Source organism: Myripristis murdjan, chromosome 8 (assembly GCF_902150065.1).
Source record: "Myripristis murdjan chromosome 8, fMyrMur1.1, whole genome shotgun sequence".
NCBI classification, from domain to species: Eukaryota; Metazoa; Chordata; class Actinopteri; order Holocentriformes; family Holocentridae; genus Myripristis; species Myripristis murdjan.
Window position 1 is genome coordinate 3,852,846 of NC_043987.1, and position 22,322 is coordinate 3,875,167.

At 42.2% G+C, this 22,322-nt stretch overlaps 2 protein-coding genes across 3 annotated transcripts in view; both read left to right on the forward strand.

The window, feature by feature from the left end:
* Positions 1 to 16,985, forward strand: part of ap2a1 (adaptor related protein complex 2 subunit alpha 1) — a 34,521-nt gene extending 17,536 nt beyond the window's left edge. Inside the window, exons 8-22 of one of the 2 annotated variants that reach the window (XM_030058286.1) lie at positions 694 to 831; positions 2,417 to 2,599; positions 2,823 to 2,920; positions 3,029 to 3,260; positions 4,456 to 4,644; positions 4,888 to 5,042; positions 6,620 to 6,682; positions 8,168 to 8,230; positions 9,821 to 9,903; positions 10,835 to 10,924; positions 12,274 to 12,397; positions 12,774 to 12,890; positions 13,022 to 13,091; positions 13,877 to 14,011; positions 15,064 to 16,985. In XM_030058286.1, coding sequence (XP_029914146.1) covers positions 694 to 831; positions 2,417 to 2,599; positions 2,823 to 2,920; positions 3,029 to 3,260; positions 4,456 to 4,644; positions 4,888 to 5,042; positions 6,620 to 6,682; positions 8,168 to 8,230; positions 9,821 to 9,903; positions 10,835 to 10,924; positions 12,274 to 12,397; positions 12,774 to 12,890; positions 13,022 to 13,091; positions 13,877 to 14,011; positions 15,064 to 15,141 — 1,818 coding nt within the window. In that variant the 3' untranslated portion in view covers positions 15,142 to 16,985. The remainder of the gene's footprint in view (positions 1 to 693; positions 832 to 2,416; positions 2,600 to 2,822; positions 2,921 to 3,028; positions 3,261 to 4,455; positions 4,645 to 4,887; positions 5,043 to 6,619; positions 6,683 to 8,167; positions 8,231 to 9,820; positions 9,904 to 10,834; positions 10,925 to 12,273; positions 12,398 to 12,773; positions 12,891 to 13,021; positions 13,092 to 13,876; positions 14,012 to 15,063) is intronic. The other variant, XM_030058287.1, reaches the window with a different exon arrangement.
* A 1,538-nt stretch (positions 16,986 to 18,523) lies between these two features.
* Positions 18,524 to 21,946, forward strand: LOC115363943 (dual specificity protein phosphatase 8). The gene is made up of 5 exons (XM_030058311.1): positions 18,524 to 18,730; positions 18,977 to 19,075; positions 19,933 to 20,092; positions 20,368 to 20,491; positions 20,610 to 21,946. The coding sequence occupies exons 2-5, from the start codon at positions 18,983 to 18,985 to the stop codon at positions 21,493 to 21,495; spliced, it is 1,263 nt and encodes a 420-aa protein (XP_029914171.1). The 5' UTR covers positions 18,524 to 18,730; positions 18,977 to 18,982; the 3' UTR covers positions 21,496 to 21,946.
* Positions 21,947 to 22,322: the final 376 nt, after the last annotated feature.

Sequence of the window (22,322 nt, forward strand, 5' to 3'; positions counted from 1 at the left end):
TATCAGAGGCTAATTTTCATCTGTAATCCCAGTCCAGAGCCACCAGTACAATAAACTACAATAATACAAAATCATAATAAATACAGTAACAAATGTGCAGTAATTGTAATACATTGTTGGACTCATAGTCATTTATATGAATGTACAATTAATTTGTTAATATAGGACAGACGTTTAAAAAGAGGGATTTTTTTTTTTTTTTTTTTTTACCCCAGAATGAAAACGTGTGAAAGAACAACATCAGTTCTAGTGGTCGATATCGGTTCCTGCATAATAATTAATACCAGATAGAGGGGTTGGGTTACATGCGCCTGTCTAGACAGAGGTGGGACAGAGAGGATAGTGTGAGAGACGGATGGAGAGGAGTGTAAGAGCAGAATGTAAAATGACATAACTGGAAATTGAGCATCCTGACATGGCAGAATATAAGTCATGTTTGGTTCACAGAAGTGTGACAAAGCTTTGCTGAAAGGCCAGTGATGAAGTTTTCATAAACACATATTGTAAAATGATCTTTCACAGCGTTCTCACATAATTATTTTCTGAAACCCCTTGCAAATATCCTGACTCATACACACATGCAAAGCCCTGGTGTTTGCTTGCTAGTAATGTTGGACAGTTTCTATATAATTTCACACTCTCTGCTTCTGTCTTTCTCCACCGCTCTCTCTCTTTGTCTCTGTTTCTTTGCAGACTGAGAGGGACGTGAGTGTTCGTCAGAGGGCAGCTGATCTGCTCTATGCCATGTGTGATCGCAGCAATGCCAAGCAGATTGTAGCCGAGATGCTCAGCTACCTTGAGACAGCCGACTACTCCATCAGAGAGGAGATGGTGGGTAAAAAATACAGCATATTTTTGTGTCATACTGCGGGCTATCTTGTCTGCATGGAATGTATGCGCTGTTATGTTAGGGTTAGGATTAGGGTATATGTCATGTGAACTGTGAACAAATTTTAGAAATGTTGTATAAAATAAAATAAAAATTAGAGGCATTCTGTTGGCTTGGTTGAGGTGAATAAACGGACTCACTGAACGTCAGAAAGACATCTAACAGGAAAATGTCCTCCAAACACTGGTTAGCACTGACTGGTGATGGACAAGTTGTTATTCATGTCATCTAAAGATGAAAGCAAAGAAATACAAAATACTGTGGTGTACCATCTTAAAGTCATACAACCATGACAGAAAATAACAGATATTACAACTGAAACACGATTATGTGCAGGTTGTAGGAGACACGTTGCTATATTTACAATAAATAATTAATAAAGGTCATGACATGCAACCACCACTTGGTTGCTGAATTAAATTCAACGGTAGCAGGTCTATAGGCTTTAATGAAGGAAAATCTGCTATGAGTAAGTCTTAACAGTTTGAATTAGAGTATATTAGTGTTTTAGTGTTTATTTTTTATTTGTTGCCAAGCGTATTTAATGCAGCTGGGATTTGACTGAATAAAATGAAAACAAAACAAACTACACAGCTCATCTAAGCTAGTCCCTAAGTGTGAAGTCTACAATCAGATAATATTTTATGTCCAGCTTAGCAAACAGTTCTGTTCAACTCTCAGTTACTGAATTAGACTACAAATTATAAAGCTCACACGTTAACTCTAGGGTACCAGCAACTCATTGTCATGCCAACACTGACTCTTTAGCTGCTGCTGAGGTGTTCATGACATGTAATGTTCCATTTTACTATCTGCTGACATGAATAAACAGTGAAATATGATGCCCGGTGTTGGGTTTCAGCCTCTGAGTCCATTAATAGTGCTATCTCAGTGGACGATTGAAGATGGCTTTAGAACCTTGACATGAAGGCACAGAATTGAGTCTCAATGAATCACGAGTTGATGAGTCTTGGTCTCCAAACTAAGGATCAGCTGTTGTGGAATGGATAATTCCATAAGTGCTACATCTACCTCACTCATCTCAGGATTCATTATGTGATTTGTCTAAACCATTTCCATGGAATACCCCTCTGGTCTGCTCGCTCTGTTGGTGTAAGTCGTCTTGATGGTTTCCCCATATGTGTCCCCATAATAAAGAAATGCAAAGGGGCAGAACAGAGTCAAAATTAGTAAGCTTAGTTATATTATAAGTAGATAAGGTAAGTAAGTCTGTGGATGTGTGTGCAGAACTTAGATGATCATGTCTTGTGATGGCTGATGATAGATTTTTAGGGACTGCCTTTCATTGTGTTTTGATGTCTTCATTCAGATGTTTTTGTTAGAGCAGTAGCTGATTGGGTAGCTAATGTTGTCCCACTTCTTAAACAATGCAGTGGGTTCTTTACGTGTTAGATTTTAAATTGATCCTTTGACAGGGCTGATGAATTGTAAAATCTGTTTCCAGTAGGTTCTTCCACATGACAGTTTTCCATGTTACAAAGTGATTGTTCTGCCTTCTTCCTCCAGGTGCTGAAGGTTGCCATCCTGGCAGAGAAGTATGCTGTGGACTATTCTTGGTACGTGGACACCATCCTCAACCTCATCCGCATAGCTGGTGACTACGTCAGCGAGGAGGTATGGTATCGTGTCATCCAGATTGTCATCAACCGAGACGACGTGCAGGGCTATGCCGCAAAGACTGTTTTTGAGGTATGATCGCATGAAATTACTCATGAAATCAGTTTTAGGCATTATCAGAGGGTGAGGGAAACATCATGTAGGAAAATAGCCTTTTCTTATGTAGCATAATTTTGTTAATCATTTGTCTTCTATGACACTTCTTCTGCTGCCACCCATCCCTTCAACGCTGTAATATACATTTTCAGTGTTGATATGACTGGAAAAAGCTAAATTGAACACAAATCTTCTCCAGGCCTTGCAGGCTCCTGCCTGCCATGAGAACATGGTGAAGGTGGGAGGCTATATTCTTGGAGAGTTTGGTAACCTCATCGCTGGTGACCCACGTTCTAGGTATGTTGGATATTGGCTGCCATTTTGCCAAATTGACAGTGGAAACAACAAATAGCTAGCTGTACTCCTACTAACATTTTTGTGGCTGTTCTACCATTCTTCCTACAGTCCCTTGGTCCAGTTCAACCTCCTTCACTCCAAGTTCCACCTGTGCTCGGTGCCAACCCGGGCCCTGCTACTGTCAGCCTACATCAAGTTCATCAATCTGTTCCCAGAGACCAAAAGCACCATCCAGGAGGTGCTGCGCTCCGACAGCCAGATCCGGAACTCGGATGTGGAGCTGCAGCAGCGTGCTGTCGAGTATCTCAAGCTTTCCTCCATCGCTAGCACCGATGTCCTGGTTAGTTCTGAGCATGAGCTTAACTAAAGCTGGCTGTTGACGCAGTCCCAAGCCATCCTCCCTCCCTGCTTAGCACACTCTACACTGACACTGGGCAATAATTTAATTTCACACAGTCTTGACCCACAATGTTAACATGGATAATAGTGACAGATTGAGCTATAACAGAGACACTGTGATTATAGAAAGGGACTAGGCACTGGTGGCATCTTTGAAACCCGTCCAGGCAGATTGTGACCAACAAGACAAGAGCCCCCTCTGTTGGAGTGGGGAGTTGCGTACATCTATGGTTCTGCTGTATGTGTTGTCATTTGGCTTTCATGTTTAGGACAATGCCAAATTGCATACAACATGGAGTCAGAACCTTTGAAGGACATTAGAAGGACACACTGATGAAGGTCTCCCTGATCAAAACGTTGGTTGTTTGATTTTTATTTAAATGGGGAGCTCATATGCACTGTGCAAATTCTACTCTTTACTCCAGAGGGACAATAATGCCACAGAACAATATTTTTCTCATGTTTATACACATGCACTGTTCACAGCCCCAAGAAACTGCATTCTACTTTGCACTGCCTTTTTTCATTGCCATTTTAACTATAAACAGCCATGCCAGGCACTGGGGATTGTTTTAAACACAAGTGCATACATTTGGGTTTTACCTGGATCAGTTCTACCATGTTAAGCAGGCCAGCAGTTCTTCTGGGCTTTCTGTGTCATTGTCACTGAGCTCAAAGTTGTGTCATCACACAAAGTATGAAATTAGTTGATAGTGTGCTGGCATGGCACCACGTTTAGCATTTCAAAGTTTTACTGTCTCCTTTCATAAACAGTGTCTCTGGCTATAAGAAACTAGTGCAATAATACATGAAAAATAGCTTAATATTAGATTCATGTTCACCAGCCATAAGCATCTTGGCTAAGGTAATAAAATGAATTCACCAATGACTGATTGCCACGAGCACATAATAGCTGTTGGCGCTAATATATACTCAGCAAAGCCTGCTATGCAAATTATTCATCCCAAAATATTAAGCCCACTTACAAGAAAGAAGGAGCAAATGATATGCAAACATTTTCTGTACAGATGCTATCTAAATGTCATGGATGTTGCAAGACTAGAATGTGATATGTGATGCCTTTGCAGCCCCCTCGGCCATAGCCCACTTTATGGTGCTTTTCTGTTCTATCCCAGGCCACTGTACTGGAGGAGATGCCTCCCTTCCCAGAGAGAGAGTCATCCATTTTGGCCAAGCTGAAAAAGAAGAAGGGTCCTGGCGCTGTGTCAGTGTCAGAGCTAGAGGAAGGCAAGAGGGAGGGTGGGGAGCTGAACGGAGGAAGCGACAGGGGGGCAGACACAGCAGCCATGGCTGCCTCCAATGCTGTAAGTAGGAGATGTGTTACTTTGTCTTAACACGTTTTGGATGTGTTGAGATAGAGCGATTGGAAACATTGGTCATAGGATTAAACTACACTTATCCTTGAAATATCAGCATCTGTATCATCAGTAACATGTTGCTCTGGGTGAGGTCGACGCTGACATGTGGTATTATAGCCAGTAGGCTAGCTGTTCAGGGATTGCTGACTTTTGTGGCTCTGTCTTGTGATTTCCCTCTGCTTTTTCCAGTCCACCCCATCCCCGCAAGCAGATCTACTTGGGCTTCGATCTACAGCTCCAGTTGGTTCTGCTGCACCCAGCGCTGGCAGTCTACTGGTGGATGTGTTCAGCGAGGCTGGGCCTGCCACCCCCTCTGCTGCTGTGAATGATGATGGCTTTCTAAGGTGAATGATCTTCTCTTGTTGGGTAGATGTAGGATCAACCTGAAGCCACAGTCCAGTATGAAGGGCTACAACAAAGCTACTTGTTAATGTTGTAGAGGTACCAGATGAAATTCTGCTGAAGCCTTGGTCAGACTATATGATATCAATTCATTTATTTCTTTGCAAATTCAGTTTTATGAATTATTATTCAGTTAATCAGTTTGAATGCATAAGCTTTTAACCTTACCTTTACGGTACCATAATACATTTTACTCTACACAACTTATCTCCCCTCTATTATCACTTTAGAAAACAGCTTAGGGCAAGCTTTGAGTCTGAGCTGTGCTAGTCAGACTTGACAAGGCGAGACATGAGCAGTCCTATAGTCTGTCTCAGGCTTTACTGTTCAGACAGTGTCTCATACTGGACTGGAACTTCTCGACAGAGAATGCCTAACAGGGTTAGAGCCTAAATGGGAAAGATTAGCCCCCTCTCTTTGACACATACTGTTGTTTCCTCAGTTTAACTACTATGTAATTAGTTACGGTGGTTGTGGTGTGTTTGTGCTGTTAAACTACTATGTAACTAGTTGGGATTTGTCTGTTGTCTCTATCTGTTGGCTCTTTCTTCTTTTGCTCTCTGTGTTTGTCTAATATAGACCTGCCAACCTGGATAAAGTTTTACATCAAAATATGCTGGAATCTGCCAAGAAAAGATTTGTAAAAGACTGGAGCTCACATTTTCGAGCTAGCATGATTGATAATCACATAATTCCATCATTCCAGCCAATCAGTGCTCTCGACTGTGATATGTCCCTCCTCCTCCATCCACCACTCTCCCTGTATTGGTTTTCCACCACTAGATTGCGCTGAGTTTGAAATGCTATATAAAAGTGAAATACATTTTGACTTCAGAGCTGAGTCATCATATGAAATAAAACATAACAAGGTTTTATTACTTTTTTATCAAGGATGACAAGCAGTTCAGATCACATGTGATGCAGCTCCACTGGCACTAGGCAGGTTGACATAAGTTGCTGATTTTGTGACAGTCTGATTCTAGCGCACTCTCCTAGTGTGATTTCAGTATTACAGTAGATACAATAGGGGAACAGTTATTTAATAATACAGATAATGGTGTTTGCATTGATAGTTAGCACTTTTGTAAGTTTTTAGTTCATTGCCTGTGACACAGGTCATGCACAAATTGGAGGCAGTGCATGGTAGATAATAACATCTGTTGTGTACTTGAAATAAGTGTTGAAACAATATTTTTTAGAGTCAGCGATCTATAAATGGGTTCTTCATCAAAAAGTTACTGAATGTCTTCAGTGTTTTTGCGGCAGTGCCTACTTTCGGTGAAACTATAACTAGGCTACCCATGGTTGGCAGGTCTGCTTAACTTGTCTGTTCTCTTGATCTTGCTGTGTATGTGACTGTCTTTCTCTTTCGCCTTTTTCTCTCCTTCCCTTCTTTCCACGTGCGCACGTGCGTGTGTGTATGGGTGCGTGGGTGTGTGCGCGCATGCATTCGGTTTGTGCATTTGGTTTGAATGTGCGTGTCTGTCTCCTGTCCTCTGTTGTGACTGGATGTTGACAGAGATCTGGAACAGCCCACTGAGACCTCTGACTCCCTATTGGTGGAGGGTCCTGGTGACTCAGAGTAAGGGGCCAGTAGTGAACTACGTCACCTAGACAACTACAAATATGGCATCTCCACATTGTTTTCTTAGGCCATTTAACAGGCTTTCTTCCATGCTCTAACCATGTCATTAGTAAAATACAGTATCTTGAATGGGCAGCCTGTTGGTATTGTACTTTACTTTAGTCCAGGACAAATGGACATGAATCAGTTTGGCATGAAAGCAACAAAACTGGTCTACATAAGTAGTTTGAAACCATTTCAGAATTTAATTTTCAGGATTGTAGCAGTTTTGGCAGACATTTTTCTTTCCTCCAGTGGCAGTAAATGGACTTGAATATGGAAGTGTAAAAGAAAACATCATAAACTGCCCCAATCATCACACACTGGCAAATTTAGAGAGACCGAAAAATTAATGAATGATTTTTTTTTTTTTTTTTTTTTTTTTTTTTTTTATGAGTGCCGTTAAATGGCTTATGCCATATGGGATTACAAGTAGGGTTGCAAAATTCCTGGAATTTTTCAAAGTGGGAAACTTTCCACGGGAATGAATGGGAATATATGGGAATTAACAGGAATTTACAGGAATAATCTGGAGATTTGCAAAATTGCATGTTAGCCTGTAAGCGAGAACTTAATGTAGTTGAAGAAAAACCATCTTGCAGCATAATCCTGGTTAAAACAACCAGATTTAATGCAAATTCAGTTGAATTTCTGCCCTGCACTGTGCGTTCCTCAAACCCATGCACAGATCATTTCTAGAGTCCTGCACACTGCAGCAGGACGACTGAGGCCACACAACTAGGCCTACATTTTAGCCCATGGACTACATCCAGTCAAGAAGGTTTTGATGATATGATTGGGGTAAATATATTTGATCTATGGTATTAAAATTTAACTAGAAAAAATAATCTCCCATAGATCAATCATACATTGAACAAATTAAAGTTTTTCTATGCCTAATTGTTAGACATAATCCTTTCCTCAGAACAGTTTTATTCCTTGATCATCTAGATTAACAGATTTAATTGTGTTTTCCGTTCAGTAGACAAGAGGGGTAAAAGACATCTACTGGTAATGGATGCAAGAAAAAAATGTCTTCTCTGATGGTTTCCGTGGATCCAACTCTGAAAAAGTTCATAGCATCAAACTCTTCATATAAAGCAGTTTTGGTGCTTTCATAGAAATCTAAATGATGTCTGATTTTTGTCCTTTTGGACCTGGACTATAAGTAATCAGCACTTTAGTACTTTAGCTAGCCAGCAGACATTTGTTGTTGTTGAATGATATATTTTTTGTACAAAATTGAATTGAATGCTTTCACTAACCAACTCTGCATTTTATCCTTTTTATCCCTCTTTCTGTCTCACTCACTAAAACTCTCCATCACGCTGCCTGTATCCCCAATGTTGGATGGCTCGCTTCATCATCCCCCTCTTCTCCTCTGTCCATCCATCCTGCTCTGTCCTGTGGTTTTTATCCGCTCCTCCCCTGTTCTGGTCTCAGCTCTGCTCCTCCCTCTGAGGATCCTGCCCCTCCTCTGTCTGAGGCAGATGAGCTTCTTAACAAGTAAGGTGTCTCTCTTTCTCTCTCTTTCTTGCTCCCTCGTTCTCGCTCTATTGGTGTGCAAGCGTTGTTGAGTGTTTATTTAACTGCATTCATATATGCAGGATGTAGACGGGGTTTTTCCTGCTGTCAAAGTTAGAAATCCAACAAAATAAGGAATAAACGTCATGTTTATTATAGGTTTATTATAGGTACTATAGGTTTTGAAAAGCGTTAGATTTACACTAATGAACCTTCTTCATCCTGAAATTTGTATCGTTGATGTTACATACACAAATTAACATTTCGACAGTACAGTGTCTTCAGCAGGTTATCTGCCAGCGAACAGTAGGTGTTTTCACAGCAGCCATTTGTCATGAACTAGCAAGGTAAAATTAGGTGTTGCTAATGACATGAATTAAGGTTCGATTCCATTAAAGTGTAGCAGAGCCTTTCCACTGAGCCAGCGAACAATATCGGCACCTTGGCTCTGTCAGACTTAACTGGAACAGAGCCTTGACATCATTTTTAACACCTTTGTTTACCCTGCTATTCATGTCAAAATGGCTGCTGCAAAAGTTTCTGTTGTACTGGTGTTAAAGGGATTTTCATTACATGGTAGGTTTGCCATATGCTCATCACAGTCTAAGGATAAGAGTTAGCAGATTGCAACACAGGAGTGTCAGTGACAGGCGATAAAGGTATACATAATATTTTAATGAAAATATAATATTTTAACTCTGTATTTAGACCATGAGAAGGCAATAAGTCCTGCAATGATGCAGGACTTATTGGATCTGGAACTTGCACCTCATTCAGATCATGGTGTACCTTTACTAAAATAATTTTTATTTCATGGACCTTCCTGAAATTAACACCACCTGCCCTCACAACAGAGGCTTCAAAGACTGATTAGAAGTACACCAGGAAAAACCCTGTGTAAGCTGTCATGACAGTTGATTAAAGGATAATGCCAGTGTCATTTCTTTCCTGTCAGTAATGCTTGTTAAAGGTCCAAACCCACCAGTTGTATTTGCCACAGTCAGAAGCTACTCCAATCTGTCATCTGCAACTTTGCTTGACCTATCAGAAGTTGTCAGCCCCCACTGTAAAAAAAAAAAATGCATTAAAGGAACAGTTCACACAAAATGCAAAAAAATGAAATGGGCAGATGGGTGTTTGTAGAGACCAAACTGTGAAAAATGTACATGTGAAAAAGTGAACAGCTCTCTCCAAAATCAATGACTTGGATAACCAGCATAATCCACGGCCATCTTTTCTTTGTGTTTTTGGTGAAGTGTTCCTTTAAAGCAGCTTAAATGCATCATTGAATTTATTAATAACATGATTGCACTTTGCATCACAGGTAATGATTGCAGTTAACGCATTTTTTCTGTTTTTTATTAGTCTGCAGTAGAAGTTTCAAATACATTGACAGGGGTAGGCTCTTCATTTTCATTCATGGTGATGGGGGAAAAAACTGAAATTACACCTGAGCTACACTTCAATGTTTCTTTCTTTCCTTGTGCCTCTTAAATCTTGATTACTTTTCTGGATATAATGGCATGCTTGTCAATGTTGATAAGTCACGTGTTCATTACCTCCGTACTTCAGGTTTGTGTGCAAGAACAACGGCGTTCTATTTGAGAATCAGCTGTTGCAGATTGGCATCAAGTCAGAGTACCGCCAGAACCTGGGTGAGTTTTCCCAAATACAGGGATGAACGTTTTTTGCCACTCCAGCAGATTTCCATCACTTTCATCATTTCCTCATTCAGTAACAGTAACAGTAAAATTAGGCCAGCAGGAGATCATTGACCACTTTGGTGAAAGCAGAATGAAAGCACCTCTTTAACCAGACTGAAGTGCAAAAAGATTATTGGACAAATGGTGTAAGAGCTAGATGTCTGCAGTTTCTGTAGAAGTGATTTAGAAAACAGGGGGAGATTAGAGTTTGGTATGTTATTCATAAACTCATCAACAAGATTAGTCTTTTTTTTTAAGAAGTGGTTTGAAAAGCTGATCCAAAATGCATCAAAAATCGCTGGACCAACAACTGAGAAAATTTCAAGGTAAACTTTTGTGTGGAACGGGTCAAACAGACAGGAAGATGGCTTTGCAGAGTCCAGTTTGAATAGTGTGTCCCATGAGACTGTTTGACATCGTGAAGCATGGATCCATCAGCAGCCTGGCTACTGGCTATGTTTAGATCTTGCGAAATTCAGCATTTGTATTTGAGGTATGTTACTTGATGTGTGCAGCAATACATCAATACATCGCCAGTATTCAAAATACCAGAGAAAATAGGCATCCAGCAGAAGATTGGATGAAGCTGTTCAAATCCAGACTGTCTGCCACTCTGACATCAACCCAGTTGCTGTAGTTTTTGATTTTGACCGTATCCAGTTGTTAATCTCTCAACCATACTGAAGCATAACTTTGGAGTAAATGTGTAGTTCTTGTTAACATCTTTGCTTTCATCAAGTGTGGCATAAATCAACTGTGGCTGCCATATAATTAAAAGTGAATGACATCAGAACCTGTGTGTCTGTCTGTCTATCTGTCTGTCTGTCTATCTGTCTGTCTGTCTGTCTGTCTGTCTGTCTGTCTGTCTGTGTTTCTCTCTCAGGGAGAATGTACCTATTCTATGGTAACAAGACGTCAGTGCAGTTTGCCAGCTTCACCACCACAGTCAGCTGTCCTGGGGACCTACAGTCTCATATCCTTTATATGCAGGAACATTTTGGCACACATTAATATTGATATAAGGCCTTGTTTACACTACCAGCTAAAATCCATTTTTCGGCATGTACAGATTGTATCGATTGGAACTGCATCTCAGTCTGAATGCTTGGGCCACTTAGATTGGATTTCAAAGTGTCTTTTGCCTCTCTTGCAATGCAATACAACAACCATGTCAAATCCACAGTGACAAAGTGCATCAGAGGGGCTGAGCAGAATCCATGCTGCTGCCAACACAACACAGCGAACAAGACAGTGAAATAAATCGTTTGCTGGCACTTTTGGGGGGAGACTTCTGTACATTTTCCAGCTTCCACCTTGGAAAGTTGTGTCATCAGCGTATGTAGTTACTGAGCACGTTTACATGCACACCTTATTCCTGTATTAACCGGAATATTCGCAATATTCCGGTTGCGCACGTGTCATGTAAACACGCACCGAACCCGATTAAGGTCATATTCTGGTTGGAGAGAATTCCGAATAAGACCCCTGGAATATTCCTGTTCCAACCGGAATATTGGGGCATGTAACCACCTTAGTCGGAAAACTCCCCGAACCGGAATATTCAGTCACAACTGCGCATGCTCGACCTGCAAGGAATTCTGTGGCGTCTTTGTTGCTATGGTTACCTGCAAGCGGGGAAAACGCCTTTCATTAGCCTTCAGCTAATGAAAGACTTAAATATCATCGAGGATATCAATGGGAGAAAACATAGAACTAGCGACAGAAGAAAAACAAGAAGACTTCTTCGTCTGTTTTTCCGGCGGACCAGACGCCTATACGCGTACTGCTGCCTCCCGCGGCTGAGTGTCGCATTACATAAGAGAGTGGAATACGCCGAAACACGGGGACATGCCAAGTAACATGTAAACGGAATATTCCAGTTGCCGTGGCGCAGTTACCTTAACCGGAATATTGACACGAAGCGAAATATGGTGTGCATGTAAACGTACTCATTGACACCAGCGTCGTCACCACAGCAACCTGTGAAGATGGGTTGGTGATGTCAGGACACACAGATCAATCTGATCACTTGCAAACAACAGAGCAGTCTGTCTGTCTTAAAGATGTGATTTGAGGAACAAATGTGATTTGGTTGTCACAAAAGCAAAACAGTGTTACATAATCCCATTTAGTGTGGTGTTTACTTTGACAGCACCACACCAAAAAGAACAAAATAAACAGCTGATGATTGTTGTCTCATGCAAATGTAGTTGCTTGAAACTGTATTTTAAAGTACGTAACCATGTCAGCGAGTGCAGCCCCGTTCAGCAGAGTTATTAGCAGGTGTGTGTTTTGTGTTTGCGGTCCTTAATGGCTGGCCACAGCTCAACGTTCAGACCAAGCCAGTGGAGCCCCTGGTAGAGGGAGGAGCCCAAGTCCAGCAGGTTCTCAACATCGAGTGTCTGACCGATTTCTGTGACGCCCCGCTACTTAACATCAAGTTCAGGTAGGCTTAAACAAATACTGTTGGTCTTAATCATGACCAGTGATTTGTAAAATGTCCTGATCCGGCCTGTGTTCAGACAGGAAGCTTTTCTTGCATGAGATTTATGGCTTGATGTGAAAATTGAGCAATTAAATTGACATCAGGTAAGCACGTTTGATGCACCCACTTGACCCAGCAGAGAGCACCAGGGTGACAGAGTAGCTGTGACTAGTGCTTTTGGTTGACATGATTATATAGTCTATAATTAGAAGTATTGATTTCAGCCATTAAGATTAGAGTTCCATTCCATTACAGTTCCATCCCTTTTGAATACACACACTCAATGCACAAAGTGGTGTGGAGTTTTATTGTGTGGTGTTTTTTTTTCCCCCCCCAGATATGGAGGTGCTCTACAGAACCTAACCTTGAAGCTGCCAGTCACCATCAACAAGTTTTTCCAGCCCACTGAAATGGCCTCACATGACTTCTTTCAGCGCTGGAAACAGCTCAGCCAGTAAGAGAGAGAGAGTGTGTGTGTGTGTGGGTCCATATGCCCATGTGCTTGTGACTGTGCCATACGCTCTATGCTTATGACGTAGTTTTTATTCCCTACTAAAACTAAAATGTGCTGCTGTCTCTCTTCAGGCCCCAGCAAGAAGCACAAAAGATATTCAAGGCCAACCACAGCATGGATACTGAAGTACTTAAGGCCAAGGTACACATGCATTTTACAAGTTATTCATGTGTGTGCTGCTCTTACAACTCTTTCTTATAAGTAAACACAGTTAAACCACAACTCTATCAACCACCTCTAGCTCTATCATGGAGGTCCATTGGATGGCGCACTGTGTACAGATAATGGTGAAATATATAACAAGCCTAGAGAAAAGAGATACCTGAAAAAGTTGTTGTGAGATTGCGTGACAACAGAGCCCTTCAGTAATGCTCCAGGTAAATGTGAACAGTTTGATAAGATCTGTTTGCAAATGTAGGTTACTGTGGCACAGTAAAGTCTTTTGTCTTTAGAACTAAGCCGTCTTTACACGGCTGATCCAGCTAAAGACGCCGTAGCCTGGCCATGATCGAATTAATCTTTTTCAGTTTCCAGAAGTTCTCTTCATCTAACTTGACACTGTCAGGGATGTTATATATTTCTGTATTCAACGCATCCGCCTCTGCAGATCTCGGCTACAAATGTGAACCTGAATCGTATATATTCAAATTTCTTCAAATCCAGTAGCTGAATTTTTTCATTTTTCATTAAAAACGCACTTTATTAGCCTTGGCCACAGAGATGCATCAGTGATGGAATTATCAGCTGAAATGACGAGTCAGAAACATCAGATATGAATATGAAATGAAGCACCTGACATGACCACCAGAGGGAGTTACACCACCAGAAAGCCATCTGTTGTTGCCATGGTTTTTAAAGCTGTGTGTGTGTGTGTGTGTGTGCGTGCGTGTGTGTGTTTGTGCGTGTGCGTGCGTGCGTGTGTGCAGCTGTTGGGCCTTGGCACAGCCCTGCTAGACAATGTGGATCCAAACCCAGAGAACTACGTCTGTGCTGGAGTAATCCAGACCAAGAACCAGCAGGTCGGCTGTCTGCTGAGGCTGGAGCCCAACGCCCAAGCACAGGTACTCTCTCACACACACACACACACACACACACACACACACACAAACTTGTACTCATGCTTGTAGCACTGAATAATGCTTAGTAGTATTCCTGTCAATTTTCATCTGAAAAACATATATAAATATAAATAAAAAATATTCATCTGATTCTTCTAAGATACCGAAGAGCAAGCATAACAACAGCTGTTTTGTTAATAAAAGACACAAGATTCCTCGTATGGTGGAGGGTAAGGGACAAAATTAAGACCACTGAAAAGTTGGAGCTGCCCCTAGCAAACAAATAGCTCCTCAGACTTCTCAATAGTCTTAATTTTGTCCTTAACCCTGTGCCATGTCCTTGACGCTTCCATGACCAAGACCTACCCTGAGTCCAGCTTTTCTTGACCTTGTCAGCATCCATTTCACCTTGAAACTCCTACACATTAGGCCACCCTCTGGAGGCACAAGACCCCAAAAGCAGTTGTCCATGATGCCTAACTAGAATAAGGCTCTGTTCCATTGAGCTCTAACAGCCAGAGTCCTGCTGGCTTCATGCTCATTCACTCCTGTTCATACTGGCTCACTGGAAACACTTGACCTGATATTTCATGCCCACATAGCCTCTGTGAAACAAATATTATAGATCTGAAAAAATGTGTCTACAGCAGTTTACATGTTCAGGGAATACGGTAATGCTGCGGAAAAAATGAAGCTGTTAATATTACCATGCCGATTAAAAGATATTTGCTAAAAACATAACTTAAAGAGAAGGAAGAACGTTGCCATATCTGACTGTATGGGGAAAGTTGAAGTCAACTGCTGTTTCAACTTTGCAGTTTGACCATGTTTCTCCACATATTATCACAGTTAAACAATTAATGCTGTGCTCAGAACCGTTTGATTTCATTACGGTGGATCTGTAACATTTTTGCAATGGTTCCAATTCTGAAAACATTCAGGCCATCACACTGTACATATAGTAGAATTTTGGTACTTTGAACTAATTTTGATACTACATGTGTTTGATACTAACCTGTGTGTGTGTGTGTGTGTGTGTGTGTGTGTGTGCGCAGATGTACCGTCTGACCCTGCGCTGCAGTAAAGACTCGGTGTCCAGACGTCTCTGTGAGCTGTTGGCCGAACAGTTCTAGAGTCCGGGACCTCCCATCATGACCAATACTCCCAGTACCCCTCCCAACCGACCAAACCACCAAGACCAGCGACCCTTCATCTGACCCCCCCCCCACCCACCCACCCTTCCCCGCCCCCCGCCCCCCCTCCACCCCCCCATTATCTCCTTTTCCATAAAATAAAGAATCTATGAGTATAAAAAGGTGTAACCTACATAAGGGAAAAAGCAGCTGTCGCTAGCAGCGGCAGCTATATTATTGTCATTATTCTTGTTCCTGATTCTGATTCCATTTCTTCCTGTTTCTTATCATGATGCTACATACTTGTTTTTTTGGTGTTTACCTGTGTAGCTGCTGTGTATGGCCTGGAGTGTGTGTGTCCCACAGTTGTGCTGGTGTCCCATTCCGCTCCGTCCTGACTGCTCAGTAGTACTGAGAGAGAGAGAGAGAGAGAGTGAGAGAGAGAGATAAGGTGGTATATAAGCAGGGAGATTTTGTCAGTTTTACATCTTTTCAAATGGGAGAAATTGCTCTTCAAACATACACTCCCCCACCCACCCACATACACACACACATGCGCACACACGTCTTAGGCATGTATATTTCCACGCTGGACTATGGTGGGTCACACTAAGCATTACGCCCTGCCTACCAGCTCTTCCCAGTGAGTTCTTCGCAGCATTCCCAGTACGGCCAGTGCACTTTAGGCTTGGAGAGCCTTGTGTGACCATCCAGAGCGAGCCCTCCGCCCCACACACAGATCCAGTACTTTACTTTCTTTTGAAAAAGGACTGATTTGTCTTCTGAAATCGCGATAAAGTAGCCTTCTTATGTTTTGATGAGCTAGTGAAGTAGTTTGTGTAATTGATGTGTCGGTTATGTGTCTCTGCCAGGGGGTCTTGCTTTCCGGGACGTTCCCATCAAGCTTGTCCGGAGTTATTTGTCCATACATCCCAACCCCGACAGCCCCCCTTTTTTCTTTTTTTTCTTCCTTTCTCTCTCTTTTTAAGGAAAACTGGAGAAGCGGGGAGGTTTACAGTGTTAAAACAAAGAGATGGAAGCCGGGCTCTTCCTTTGAAAGCTCATCGACACATCTTAAATCCGTCCAAAAGTGGACAGGAAGACCAGACCAGGTTTCACTGATTTGGTCAAGACAGGAGATTTAGCCAGGCTTACATTTATATTATTATCTTCGCTCCTACTCATCGTTCAGGGAGGAGCACTTGACTGAAAGATTAGTGCCACCAAATCTGAGCTACGCACAGGCACAAAACAGATATTTGAAGTAGACACTGATTTAAAGCAAAATGAATCCTGAGACCCATATAGCTTATTATTATTATGTGTATAATCATACATAGAGTACTTATTTTAGACCGCTTTGAGTCATGTCAGCTGGGTTTCCATTCACACATAAGCACTGACATCGTTGGAGAGACCAGGATGACCAACATGACACCCATTCTGTGTTTGTGTGTGTGTGTGTGTGTGTGTGTATGTGTGTGTGTGAGAGAGAGAGATGGCGCGGTTGTAAGCAAGTTTGGGGGTTTAAAAAAAAAAAAAAGAAGCCTGATGACATTTCTGATACATGGTCATATTAGTTCAACAGGCATTGCGTCCTGTCATTGTGCAGCAATCACAGGACATTGAACTTTGTAGTGGAAAATGTAGTCATTTTCTTGTTCTGCGTGCGAGTGTGTGTGTGTATGTGTGTGTGTTTGAGAGCGTATGAGCGTGCGTCTGCAGCATCCACTAGCTAATGCAGCCCCATGTATCGGTGTTAAAAATCTGTCAAATACCTGTGTTAGATTTAAGATTTACTCTGTACTGAATAATGTGAAAGTAAAACTATGCCGTATACTCAACCTGATGCCTCCTGTCTTCACTCTAGTGATGGATGGATGGATGGATGGATGCAGGTTCTTCTAAACCAGCACATGAAGCAACGGGGTATCAGAATCTGAGGTCTTAAACTATATACATATATTTATGTATGTGTGTGAGTGTGTATAAATATATGAGTATATTAGATATATGTCTATATACATGTACACATGATATATGCATACATGTGTGTATATATGAGTATATTATATACATGTATATATACACACATTTATATGTATATGTGTGTACATATATATGTTATATATAGATGTGTATTGTACATGCATTTTGGTTCCTGTGGCAACACACACAGACATGCACAGACAGGCAGAAACATATTATTATCCTGAATATCAGCTCCTCAGGCCCTTTGCACAGTTCTCTTAAACACCTCCCTCCTCACCTGCAATATAAATATATATACACACATACACACACACACACACACACATATATATATATATATATATATATATATATGTGTGTGTGTGTGTGTGTGTGTGTGTGTGTATGTGTATATATGTATATATGTGTATATATATATATATATATATATATATATATATGTGTGTGTGTATATACATATATATGTATATATGTGTGTGTGTGTGTATTTATATAATATATATGTATACACACGCACAGACGTGTATATACACACATGCATATATGTACATATACACACATCTATATATATAGATGTGTAGATGTATAGATATATATATCTATATATATACATGATATATAGATATAGATATACACACACACACATTATATATGTGTGTGTATGTGTGTGTGTGTGTAATATGGCCTGTAATATATATATATATATATATATATATATATATATATATATATATATATATATATAATTTATTTGTTTGTTTGTTTATTTATTTAGTGCAAATTTTCTAGTCATTGTATTTTTTTTTTTTTTACTAACATTGGCTACGTTTCTGGTCATTTTCTAGTTTTTATGGCAATTATTTTATTTATTTATTTTCAAGCTTAATTGTGTCTTGCTTATTTTCGGATCATTTCTTGCTAACTTGCGCATCACCTTTTCGCCCGTGTGTTTGGAGGTTGCAAAGGGTTAAAAAATGCAGGACATGCTATGAACAGCTGAGTGGGGGTGGGGGGGGCTGCTCATGGGACTTTGCTGATATTTTTAAAAATATTAATGTATTCTTATATTCTTTACCAAATGAGATCTTAGCACAGCTCTCCTCCTATACATACATATTACACCCGCCTCATATAGTGACGAATGCCCGCTGCTGTAGGGCATATCTACGTTTGGCTACATTTACAGAGCCAGCAGTGTTGTACTGAGGAGATATTGTTGATCACAGTAAAATACTCTCACCCCCACCTCCACTGAGGAGGATGCTCATGCAGCGGAGACGCGCCTGCGTGTGTCCGAGTCCGGCAGGGCGCCGATTGGCTGCAGATGACATCATTGAGTACAGATCTATTGTTAGAAAGAGGATGAGCTCATCTTCTCCATCAGTCTGATCGCGGTGTGACAGAGGACGGAGCGGAGTGAGGAGAGCAGCGCGGAGGACAGAGCAGGACATCCCAGAGCAGGACATCCCAGAGCAGGCTGCCTTCGGACTCAAAGCATCTCCAAAGCCTTGTCCTGCGTCTGCACTCCCCCAACAGGTTCCAGCTCCAAGACCTTTCACGGGGCAGATTTGCAGCTCAGAGAGAAAAAACTCTCACTGTGAGTATCCAAGTCAAAATAATGTGCTTCATTATCACTGAGTTGGTTCTTTATCTGTATCCGCTGCCATCTGCAAAGCATTTTGATCAAAGATGCATGACAGTGCAAAAGCGCCGCACTGATGTGTCCATGCATCACTTCTCATATCAGCATTTCGGGATGATAAAAGGTGACGGAGTGAAAATCTGATTGAACCTGGAATAAAAGTGGACCTAAATGTTTTCTTTTGCGACTGCTGTGCTGCAGGCGGAGATGGTTTTGTCCAGGGAGAGAGAGGCTGAGCGGCCGCCGCTGTCGGTCATCCTGCCGCGGCTCTACCTGGGAGCGGAGAGCGACGTGACGCAGGTAGGAGCCGCACCGGGCACACACTGACAGCCAGGGGGAACAATATGTGAAATAAGAGCGCACAGTCAGAATTGGTCCAGCATCGCCTAGACAGTCTCACTGTTGCTGAGATAAGTTTAAAAACTGGAAAAATAAATAAATAAAATTAAAATTAAAATGAGGCTCGTTGAAACCCAGGAACTTTTATTTTGAAACGTGCTATTTCGTTCTCTGAACAAACTTTATTTCTTTTACTTTTGATTTCTTTTTATTTTGGGGGGGTATTTTCTTTTTTGTAAGGTGATTCTGTGGTGCTTTGGCGGTAATTCTTGCAAATTAATTTTCTTTTTGTTGTTATTTATTTACTGATTTGTTCATTTATTCATTTGTTTATTTGCTTTCTGATCATATTCTTGTTTTTGCTAATAACCAGTAATTATTATAAATATATTTTTATTAATTTGTCGCTGATTTTCAGGTCATTTTCTTGTAGTTCTTCAGTAGTTTTTTTTTGTTTTGTTTTGTTTTGTTTTTAGTAATTTTTGGATTACCTCTTGCTAATTTGCTCATCAGCAATGACTTAATATAAAATATTCATAATAGAAAAAAGCAAAGGGAGGGAGGGAGAGAGAGAGAGAGAGAGCATGTCCTCACATAAAGCGCAAAGATAAAGTATAAGCGGGCCATAGTAATGAGTTAACTCAAACCAAACCAACACAGCCTGTAGTCTATGATGTTCTGGCCCTTGTGAATGAAGGGATGGTGTGTGTGTGTGTGTGTGTGTGTGTGTGTGTGTGTGTGTGTGTGTGTGTGTGTGTGTGCGCGCACTCACATCCAGCATGCAGCCTGAGGGCCTGACTTTCTGTTTGCCTGTGCAGGATCGGCTCTCTGCTTTAGGCATCTCCTATGTGCTGAGTGTGAGCCGCTGCAGCCCCCAGCCCTCCTTCCTGCCCCGCTCCAGATACCTCCGCATCCCCATCGACGACTCCTTGCGGGACGACCTGCTGCCCTGGATCCCACAGGCACTGCGCTTCATTGGTGAGGACAACGCAACACACAGCTCTCACATTGTCTTTCTGCCTTGCTGCTATATTAATACCCCTCAAATCCATAGTTTTTACTCATTTTCATGTATATATTAATTTATTTGACCCCCCCTTTAAAAAGACTTTTTTTTCGAAATGGGTGAACTTTCCCTTTAATTGACTGTAATATATTATTGATATTAGTGGCATCAGCAGTTGACTCCTGTAACAGGAGAGTCAGCAAGCTGGTGATGTGCAGTTTGACTGAGCGCAGAGATGTCATTTCAGATGGAGCCATGTCCTCTGGTGCCTCCGTGCTCGTTCACTGTGCTGCGGGAATCTCTCGATCTCCGGCGCTGGCAGTGGCCTACATCATGTACAGCCTGGGGATGGACCTGGACCACGCCTACAGGTCTGTATGAGCATGATAAACCCTCGCCGTCGTTAGATCAATGGAGAATATCAACCATGACCAGCAGGGTGCAGTTGAAAAGCGCTCTAACCCCAAATTCCGTCTCTTCTCTTGGAAGGTTTGTGAAAGAGCGCCGCCCCTCTATTTCCCCAAACTTCAACTTCTTGGGTCAGCTGCAGCACTTCCAGGGCACGCTGAGTCAGAAAGCCACCAACGGCAGCCTCACCATCCAGCCGCTCCCGTCTCCGGACGCTGGCCTGCGGTCTACCACTGAAAGCATCAGCCACACCTCCCCTGGCAAACTGGTTGCCAATCAGAGCACGGATTATCAGGCCATTAATGACTCCAGAGAGGCTGATTCACCACGCAGAGAGAATTTATACAACACAAACAAAGCGGAGCACAGGCACTCTCACTCAGGTGACAGTGGAAACCCGCGGCCTCTGACGCTTTCTCTGTCAGGAAAACTCCGGACTCTCAATCTTACTGTCAACCACAACAATCAGGAAGTCCAGACACCATGCGAGGCTCCGGCCCTCAGCCACTGTGAGCCAGTTAAACCAGCACCAAAGCCCACCAAACTACAACTCCCAGTAGGCTCTCCCTCTCTGCTGGAGAAACGGAAGAGCCTCACCCTCTCGTTGTCCCCCTTGGGAGGCTGCCCCCTGGCCCACGAGCAGACCACACTGAGAGCGAACAGCGGCCAGCCAAGCGGGAGCACTTCAAAAACTGTCCGCAAGAGCGAGATCGGAGCCAGGCACGAGGCAAAAAGGCAAAGTGTCAGGTCTCCAGCAGGGGGCGCTCCGCCCAGCCAGCCGGCGGAGCCCCAGAGAGAGTGGAGCTCCAGAGCGCCACAGAGCAGGCTGGAGGGCGAGCAGCAGGGCCTGCTGTCGCCGCTCAGCCTCACGCTCAACAAGCTGCTGGGCTGGGGGGAGAGGATGCTGCTGGGCACCCTGCTGGCCGCCCCTGTCAGGATGGGACAGGCCGCGCTGCCCTACAGGTGATGGGACGGGAACGGAACGCCGACAGGGACTGTGGCTGCTGGGAGAGGTGTTTAAGAGAACTGTGCAAAGGACCTGAGGAGCTGATATTCAGGATAATAATGCGAGTGTGTGTGTGTGTGTGTGTGTGTGTGTGTGTGTGTGTGTGTTTCTGCCTGTCTGTGCATGTGTGTGTGTGTCCTGTCACAGGAACCAAAATGCATGTACAATACACATCTATATATAACATTAGTTTTTTGGCTCATCAGGAACTCTGAAAGAATTCTTTGTCTTCTATCTATTTATTTCTTGTCGAGCTGTAGAAGTCTGTATACATGAAAATCTACTAGAATAAACCTCCAAACCAAATACAGCGTTTTGATTTCCAGTTGACTGATATTTATAAGATTGGGGATATATTGAAGGTTGGATTTTGGCAAAATGTATTAATAAAGGCGACATTTCAATCAGCCCATACCTTTTCTTGTCCCATTTGTCTCTCCAGCTTATTTATGATGTGTGTGTGTGTGTGTGTGTGTGTGTGTCTGAGACTTGTTTACTACACTGCCATCAGCTCCCACTGTGGACGATGGTTAGTTCTCAGTCACCCCAGAAAGATGAAGACAGTAATAAGTATATTTTTTGTTCGATTGCATTTAATGTTTTACCCACCATCAAGCCTTTGTGAATGCCAGCACAAACCAAATAATCGATAGACCCTGCTATTTCATGTCAAAATGGCTACTTCTGGTTCACACCACCCTCTGATTAGCTGTAGTTCACCATACAGCTAGGATATGTCCACATTCCTATTACAGTTGTAGATATCTAAATCGCTCAGATGACTATTT

Bases quoted from the DNA above. Each gene is read 5' to 3' on its own strand.
- LOC115363943 (XM_030058311.1), top strand. From the start codon at position 18,983: ATGGTTTTGTCCAGGGAGAGAGAGGCTGAGCGGCCGCCGCTGTCGGTC. The intron at 19,076-19,932 runs GTAGGAGCCGCA...TTGCCTGTGCAG, and splicing joins CGGAGAGCGACGTGACGCAG to GATCGGCTCTCTGCTTTAGG. The intron at 20,492-20,609 runs GTCTGTATGAGC...TTCTCTTGGAAG, and splicing joins GACCTGGACCACGCCTACAG to GTTTGTGAAAGAGCGCCGCC.